Source organism: Otolemur garnettii, unplaced genomic scaffold (genome assembly GCF_000181295.1).
Source record: "Otolemur garnettii isolate 467f Iridium unplaced genomic scaffold, OtoGar3 scaffold00288, whole genome shotgun sequence".
Classification (NCBI taxonomy): domain Eukaryota; kingdom Metazoa; phylum Chordata; class Mammalia; order Primates; family Galagidae; genus Otolemur; species Otolemur garnettii.
Window position 1 is genome coordinate 178,419 of NW_003852683.1, and position 9,197 is coordinate 187,615.

The following is a 9,197-nucleotide window of genomic DNA, read 5'->3' on the forward strand; positions in this document are numbered from 1 at the left end:
TAAGAGGTAGAGATGCTTTTCAGAGATAGGGATAGATTCTGAAAGATGGATCGTGAGAGACCAAGAATATTAGAAACACGTAAAAATAAGTAAAGAACCAAAGATTTAATCCCCAGAGACTTTTTACCCCTGAACACTTTGCCAATCTCTAAAGACCAAGACCCAAGCCTTTGTGACACCCTTTCTGGACCGGTTTTCTCCTTGTCTGGAGTCCCTGCCTGGACCGGTTTTCTCCTTGTCTCAAGTCCGCCGTGACCACCAGCCCCAAATGGGATCTTGCGCTTATCCTCAGCTCCTTACTAGATCCTCCCCTTAAGTCAGGCCCAAGGCCTCCCATTCCACTTTCAGAGCATGCGTCCTCGTTCCCTTTACCGCCCATCCTCTGCAAACGCATGCGCCCCACACCTTCCCACAATGCTGCGCCTGCGCTCACCAGTCACGATGTGCGTGGCTCCCACGCGGCGCGCCCCTTCCTCCAGTGCTCTACGCCGCAGCACGCCGCAGAAGGTGCAGCAGGAGCGGCTGCGGCCTGAGCCGGCAGTGCTGCGGGCCACGGCGTCCATCGTCCAGCCCCCGAAAAGGTCTGCGTAGGCCACGATAGTGAGCGGCAGCTCCCAGCGCGCTGCCTGGCGCTTCACGGCCGCCAGCGCCGCATCCCTGTAGCCGCCAATGCCCTCGTCCACAGCCACGAGATGCAGGGAGATGCCCAGGCGTGGAGAGAGCTCGCGCAGCACGTGTGCGAGCACGGTGGAGTCCTTGCCGCCTGAGGCGCCCACAGCCACCACCGCGTTGGGCGGCAGCAGGCGGCCCGCGAGCACTGTGTGCAGCACCTCGGCCTCAAAGGCGGCGCAGAAGCAGGCGCCACACAGTGCCTGCCCTGAGCGCGGGCGGCGGAGGGCAGCTCGTGCCGCGTGGCAGGAGGTGCAGGGCGGGGCGGGCATCGCGTGTAGAGATACGGCTTCTCCTGGATCAATAGGGAGAGAGATGGGTTACACGCGGATTCCCGGGTCGTTGCCTTTGGAGAGACTGCCTAGTAGCACTCATGCCAGGTATACACCGAGGGCAAGTGTGCGTGGGCAGAGTCATTTATTCTGGAGCTGGGTACAGGAGGATTGTATATAGGTTCTGGTGAATAAAGGCCACGGTCTCAAGAAAACTTTCCTGGGTAGAACTCGGTATGCACCAAGAAGAGAAGGAGCTTAAGGAATTTGTTTCGGAGGAAGAGACAGGCAGGTTATTTACCTAGAACTGGGTTGTGTCCTGTGCATTAGGTTGGGGGTGCCTATTAAAGACCACTTGGTATAGCCTTCAGGTAGGCCATCCATTTTAGACCCCAGAACAGAGGGACATATCATTGACTTGAGCCTGCAGGGCTGTTGAGAGGGTTTGGGAGGGGAGAGGCTCGGGCGACCGACAGAGGTAGACCAGGGAATGCACCACTGGTCAGAGGAAGGGGGCTAAAGCAGGAAAGTCCAATTGGATTTCACTCTGGGGGATGGGTAGGATGATGTCCCCAAGAATGGGTCTTGATTGCATCCTCAAAGGCAAAATGACCTCCAGGGACACACAAAATGACCTCCAGGGAGACTAGCTGGGGTTGTACTTGTTTTGGGGGTGAGGAGTGTGGGCTTGAAGGATTGGATTCAACCCTGCTCTGGGATCAGAATCCTCCACAAGCTTTCTGTGGCCTTATCAAGACATGGATAGGCCAACTCTTGACCCCCATCTCTTCTCTTTCTCATCTCACCCCTCCCCACTCAGGCAAGACTCCAACCTCCAGCCATACCCACTTTGGTCCCACCTGTCTGGTGAGCCCATGAAAATTTACCAGGCTCAGTGCCCCTCTCCACAAGCCACCATCATCTCCAGCCTGGACTACTGCAGTAGCCTCCTTGTCATTCAGAGCAGGTCAGGCTGCTTCTAGAATTTACCACAATATGTGGATTTTATGTGACTGTATACTTACTGTCTAATTTTCACAAGGATAGGGACCAGTCAGATGTCTAGGGGGCATCTCAAACATAAATTCCTGATTCCTCTCACATAACAGGCTTCTCTTAGCATAAAGGGAAATTCCATCCTTCCAGCTGCTCAGGCCAGAAGCCATTGGGTCCAGAATCCTAGACTTCAATTTCTCTCATAACTATTGTCACTGTCCCTGGACCTTTTCTCCAGATGCCCCACTGGGGCTCCCTTAGACCTCAAATTCCAGGTGCCCAAACTGAATGAAGTAAATCCTATTTGATTGTAGCTTCAAGATAGCCAAACACTTCTATCTCATGGCCAGCACCCTAGTCTAGGCCATCCTACTCTGTTGCAAGGGGCTCCTCACTGTCTCCCTGCCCCACCCCTTCTCTCCATACTCTTCTCCACTGAACAGTCAGTGGGATCCCGCCCAGTGTCTTCTCAACATCCGTCCATGGAGTTCATCTTAATTTAGTACATGCTAATGGCTGATGAGGGCCTACAGGATATCGCTTTTTCCTCTGACCTCATCTCCTTCCACTCTCCTTCACCTGCACTGGCTTCTATTACCTGTCAAACATCTGAAGAACACTTCTGTCTCCATGTGTTTGCACTGGCTGTTCTCTCTGTCACCAAGCCCAGCTTGCAGCCCTCATCTGCTGTGACCATCAGACAAATCTGTCACAGCTGAGCTGACACCTCTTCTCCTTTGGCTTTTGACTCAATCCTTTCTCTGCTCTCCTGGATTTTCTTCTGCTCATGTCACTTGGGGAAGGCATCTTCATGTCCTCAGGTCCTGCCCAGCACCCCTTTTCCCATCCTCCTTGTGGGCACCTCTAAGTCACAGTATTCAGATGTCCATCTGGGCTGATCCTCCAAATGGCCCACTGATCATCCCTTCTGGGGCACCTTTCAGACCCTCAGACTCTTAATTGCCCAGACAACTTACTCCTCCAATGCAGAAACCTATTCCTGCCCAGCCGTTTCCTATCTTTTGAGAGTAGCCACTACCACCCAGAACTTCTGCAAGACAGGGCATAAAGTCACTCTGCACCCATCTAAACTCTCTAGATCTAGTCGTCCAATCCTGGGGGTCCATATCCTGCAGAAAGGAGACCTTGGCAGGAGATGAAGCTGCAAAAGTTGGCAGAACCTTACAGGTCACGATGTGGAATTTTAGTTTTATGCAAGGGGAGTTGAGAGCCATGGAAGGTTTTTGAGCAGGGAAAAAGAATTAGAGACAGTCTCATTCAGTTGCCTGGAGGTTGAGGTTCACAGCAACCTCAAACTCTTTGGGCTCTAACAATTCTCTTGCCTCAATCTCTGAGTAGCCAGGACTATAGGTGCCCATCACAACACGCAGACAGTTACTCCATTTTTAGTAGAGACGTGGTCTCCCTCTTTTGCTCAGGCTGGTCTTGAACTCCTGAGCTCCAGCAATCTATCCACCTTGGCCTCCCAGCGTGCTAGGATTACAGACGTGAGCCACTGCACCCGGCTGGAAAGGGAATTATCTAACTTAGGTTTCGAAAGGGGTCCTTTGGCTGCTATGTGTGGAGGACCATATGGAACAAGAGCAGAAGCTAGGAGCCCAGTGAGGAGGTTATGGCAGTACTCAGTGAGATGATGGTGGATTGGATGGGGTGGTGGCAGTGGCGGTGAGGAGAAATGAAATTTGGGGTCTGTTTTGAGGTGTAGTTCATAGGACTTTGAAGAGTGGGGGTGATGATAAAAGAGAAACAAAGGATAATTTTGAAGCTTTGGCCTGAGCACTGAGGAGGATAGTGGGACTATTTGATGAGTGGAGAAGACCAAGAACTCCATTTGGACACGTTATCAGGTTTGAAGTGTCTTCCCCTCCAAGACTTTATGAACCCCAAACTGGGTCAGGCCCCTCCACTGGGTTCCCAGAGCTGCTTGTATGCCTCCATCCCAGTCCTGACTCTGGCTGTTACTGGTGACAGGTCTGCCTCTCCCACTAAGCATCTTAAAGGAGGGACAGGGTTGGCCTCTTCCCCTCCCCCAATCCCCACCGCCTCGCAAAAGAATCAGTGCTCAGTATAAATACCTATAGTATGAGGGAATAATAAATGCTCCCAGAAGCCAGACGGCGGACCCCAGGCATGCGTCTGGATTGAATCTTTGTCAGAAGGATGGATAAGGTGTGATATGGGGACAGGCGGGCAGTTGGTTTTATCTTGACCTGGGGAAGGGGTCTGGATGGGCAAGACACAGGCCGGATCGCAGTGTCCAAAGTAGGGATCCGGTAGGGATCCATTAGGCCTCTCGGACACAGGCGCGGGAAATCAGAGGCGAGCGTCACAACCCGCAGAGACCCTCAGTCCTCCCACAGCACCGCAGTAAAGAGCCAGGTCCACGGGCCGACCTGACACAGGAGAGAATGCTCACCTGAGGCAACCGGGTACCCAGACGTTCGGACCGCCTGCCACGCGGAAGCCCAGCACGGAAGTGACTCAGAGACTACGACTCCCAGAAGGACTTGCGGCTGTCTTGCGTACAGATTCCACAACCTCACGCAACAGCTCTGCGGGAGCTCCTGTGATTCAGGGCCCTGCTCGGCCTACAACTCCCAGCAACTACTGCGGCCCCTTCTTTTGTTCTGCCTGCTACTCCCGAAATTCACTGCTGTTTTCTTTCTGCCCCTGGTTACCGGAGCGAGAGAGTTGCGTGTACGATGGTTGTTATGGCAGGACACTGTTTCTACCGCAGGATGCTGAATGAGAGAAGTGGCAATAGTCTGATTTCCCGGTTTTGTGGGAGTATTATATGCTTTTAAAGGGATTATAGAGCATATTATTTCTATCTTTGAGGTAGAAAGGGATTATAGGGGTTGGGCACAAGTGTAAAAGAGGAAGATAGTGCATGCACAGGGCAGAGACTCCGCGGGTGCTGGACGAATTGAGAGAGGGAGCCGGCTGCGGGGTGAGGATCTGTGCGTGTGATTCAGCTGTCAGCGACTTTGGAGGGAGTCCTCTGCACGTGCTGTTGGCTCTAGGTAGTGGGTGCGACTGAGATCCATTGCGCAGACGCTGGGCAGTGAAACCGGTTCTGGAGGGAGAACGTGAGGACAGGGAACAGATGAGTGAGTTTCAGCAAACTAGAGGCCCTGGAGACCACAGAGACCCTGACTTTCGAGACTGAAGGGTCCGAAGCTCAGGCCTCTAATATCCAGTAGTCCCTGGGCCCAATGTCCTGGAGACCCCAGAGTTCCAGTGAACCAGGGTCCTAGAGACCCAGACCCTCTGAATGGGAGGATCTAAAGGCTCAGACCCTTCCCCTCTAACCCAGAACCTCAGAGGCCCAGTGACTCAAGCCCTTGAGACCAAGGGAGTTTAAAGACTTAGACCCCTGGGACCCAAAGCAACTGCAAGAACCAGTACCCTAGAGACAACCCTCTCACCCCCAAACCCAAGGGCCTTGGAGACCCTGGAGACTCACATACAGGACCCAAGGAGTTCAAGGACTTGGCTGCTCAGGAGCCCAGATATCCACGGCTAAGCAACTGAGACCCTTGAGACCTAGGCTTCCTAAACCTAGAGCCTCAGAGAGTCAAAAGATTTTTAGGGGGCGGGGGGGGGGGACAGAGTTTCATTTTGTGGCTCTCAGTAGAGTGCCGTGGCATCAACCTCAAACTCTTGAGGCAAGTGATCCTCTTGACTCAGCCTTCCAAGTAGCTGGGACTACAGGCATCAGCCACAACACCACGTTATTTTTTGGAGATGGGTTGTTGCTCTTGCTCAGGCTTGTCTCGAACTCCTGAGCTCAGGCAATCCACCCACCTCAGCTTTCCAAAGTACTAGCATGACAGGTATGAGCCACCATGCCTGGCTGGAGATGAAAACTTTGAGATGTGCAGCACCCCAAGGTGTGTGAAACTATGAGAGGGAACCCACATGCACTGTGTAGCCCATATTTTTCCTTGAACCATAATGTCTTTCAGATTAGGTGACCACAGTGAGGACGCTATTAAGTATCATTATGGGACAGTTCTGTTCATTTGGGCTCATTGGTTCATTGTTGAATTTGTCTCCTGAGTGCCCTTTGTGTCAGGTTTGCCCTGGGATAGGTTCTGGTAACACAAATGAATCAGACTTGATCATAGTCCTCTGAGCATCCCCTCCTGGTAGGGAAGATGAGTACACAGTCTATACAGGGTGAGTAAAGCTTAGCATGCAAGTGTCAGGAGACTTTGGAGCTCTATTTCAATCAGTGCCCACCAGGGCTTCAGGGAAAAAAAAAAATCGACAGAATGATGCCATGTACTGTCTCAGTTTGCTCATCTTTTTCTTTTTAGCTTGCTCATCTTTAAAAATGGAAATGATGGCTCAGCACCTGTGACTCAAGTGGCTAAGGCGCCAGCCACATACACCTGAGCTGGCGGGTTCGAATCCAGCCTGGGCCCGCCAAACAACAATGACGGCTGCAACCAAAAAATAACCAGGCGTTGTGGCAGGTGCCTGTAGTCCCAGCTACTTGGGAGGCGGAGGCAGGAGAATTGCTTGAGCCCAGCAGTTGGAGGTTGCTGTGAGCTGTGATGCCACTGCACTCTACCCAGGGCAACAACTTGAGGCTTTGTCTCAAAAATAAATAAATAAAAAAAAATAAAAATGGGAATGATAACAGCAATGCCTACTTTATGAGGTTTATGTGAAGTCAAATTGAATTAACAACACATAAAGAATTTAAAACAGTATCTGGCACATAGAAAGGCTATATAATTGCCCAGAAGAAATGAAAAGGAAGGACATGAAGTTATGTCTCCAATAGCAATGAAATGATATAGAAAGCAAACGCCCAGAAAAATGGAAATGTACCCAGGTGGTAATCAAATGTTGTTGGCTCTGGGAAGCAGGGCCTGGCCTTGGCGCCACCACAAAGTGTTCTTGGGCACCACATATTCTCATGTGTAAGATGGTGCTTGGCACAGAGTGGGCCCTCAACCAGCATTCCAGGATGAGTGAAAGTCATCTGGTTTCACCAAGATCTGCTAAATATTTTATTTAGTAAGTATAAATCACACTTATAAAGGTCTGATGAGAAAACATATTTTTAAAAACTCTTTCTGAAATTCAACAGTGAGTAAATAATAATTTAAAAATATTTCTTACTATTATAATTTTAGTTCTTAAAACAGACAGCTTTCCCCTATGAATCCCTGTCACTCCCCATCTCAACCTTTCTACATGTGGGCTGATATTCTCCTGGGATCTTTATCCTTTCAGGTCCCCACTGGGAGGAGGGCTCAGGCCTTTCCTGTGGTCTCACTATCAAGGGACAGCCATACATCCAGAAGAGTTCCTGAAGACGAACTGAGTGGCAGAACGGAGGAAGTAGAGAAACCCAGCCCACTGATGAGACCACTTACTTATTCCCCAAGCCTATCTCAGGCAAGTCAGGCCTTTACAATAGCCCATGTTACATGGCTGCCTTCATGGCTCAAGGACTGGGCCCCATGCTTGTGGAGTTAGACCCCTCTGTAGATCTGGGTAACATTTGACCACAGAACCTGACTCTGAGCACCCTGCAGCACCATAGACAGAACCATCTCTCTTGCCTGCAGCTGACCAGGTCCACTCCATCTTGGAAGGACAGGTGTTCTCCTGTGTACTGAGATTTCTTCATCTTCACCCTGGAAAATTTGATTCAAGGTAAGGTTGGAAGGAGGAGAGAGTTCACTGTATCATAATAATTAAAGGATCTGAGCAGACACTGAATTTTTAGGTCCTCACCCCACAATCCCAGGGCTGTGGCAGCAGCTACCCTGATGTATGATGTTTGTGTGGTCATAGAAAACCATCCAGCTCAATGTATCCTGTGAGTTTGAGGGAGGGCAGGACAACCAGGAGAACTGAACACAATAAGGAGGGAGTCAGTCTAACCAAGGAGTGTTGAAGAGTTGGAATACTTAGTGCCTAGTTCTTGGGACCACACTGAGGAAAGGCAGTAGGAGGGATTTCAGAACCTACTTTATTTCCTATTTTGTGGCTGTAGAAGGAGGGCCACCAGTCATTCCACCTCTTACACTGAAGTAGGAACTGTTAAGTTTCTGTCCCAGACACTCCATTCTCTTGGACATCATTGCCTTTCAAAAAAATAGAAAAGTAGAAAGTATAGAAAGTAGAAAGCATCTCTACTTTTCTGGGGCTGGTTGGGATTGGCGTCTCTGCCATCCCACAGCAGAGCTGGACTCTCAGTCTCACGTGATGGGAGGGATGAGATCTGACATCATTCTCCCCCAGTCACATTTCTGCCTACAAACCTTCCTGATCAGACTGTAATCAACTCAGGAGCACCACTGAAATTCAGATATCACCAGCTGAAGCCTGGGAGGGCTGAGGGGTGGTGGCATCAGCGCCAAGTGCTTCGAGGATAGATGCAGGGGGGAAACACACAAGGCTCTGACCTGACCCTGTAGTTCAAGTCCTCCTTGGGGGAAGGGACACTTCAATGCTTGTTCTTATGGAGTTTGTGTACCTCTAATTAATAGATTACAAATGATTACAGGGGAATTGTCTAGTATAAGGGGAAAGTATAGGCTTCAATCTTGATTTCTCCACCTACTGAAAGGGTGAAAATTGGAAAGTCACTTTACCTCTCTGTGCCTCAGTTTCCTGCCTATAAGATGAGGAATAATAAGCCACAGCTCATAGGGATGGTGTATGATTCCGGGTCCCTTAGTGTATTAAATGAATACATGACATTTAAATTAAAAGAGCTAAAATTTTATCAGCAACATCTAAAGCAGTAAATTAATAAAGCATTACTCCATGGACTTTTAAATGGGATCCAGTAGGAAAGAAACTGAAGGTGGGGTGACTCTAAAAATTCTATGTGCCTAAATACTTACCTCTTTCCCAGAAGCAGGACTATGGAAATAAAGCTAGGCTGAGAAAGCCCTGAGAATTTTCACTGAGATTGTCCAATATGCATATGTGCTCACTCATCTGAATGGACAGACTTATATAACATAAATGAAAAGAATCTGGCTTGGCGCAGTGACTCCCGCCTATAATCCTAGCACTCTGGGAGGCTGCGGCGGGTGGACTGCTTGAGGTCATGGGTTGGAGACCAGCCTGAGCAAGAGTGAGACCCGTCTCTACTAAAAATAGAAAAACTGAGGGAAGAGGATCGCTTGAGCCCAAGAGTTGGAGGTTGCTGTGAGCTATGACACCATAGTACTCTGCCCACAGCAACAGCTTGAGACTCTGTCT

General features: G+C 50.0%; 1 protein-coding gene across 1 annotated transcript in view; it reads right to left on the minus strand.

Moving 5' to 3' along the window:
* Nucleotides 1-4,412, minus strand: part of CTU1 (cytosolic thiouridylase subunit 1) — an 8,675-nt gene extending 4,263 nt beyond the window's left edge. The window contains exons 1-2 of the mRNA XM_003803235.3: nucleotides 4,375-4,412; nucleotides 434-964 (exon numbers count right to left, since the gene is read on the minus strand). Of these exons, the coding sequence (XP_003803283.1) occupies nucleotides 434-941 (508 nt within the window). The 5' untranslated portion in view covers nucleotides 942-964; nucleotides 4,375-4,412. The remainder of the gene's footprint in view (nucleotides 1-433; nucleotides 965-4,374) is intronic.
* Between the last annotated feature and the right edge of the window lie 4,785 nt (nucleotides 4,413-9,197).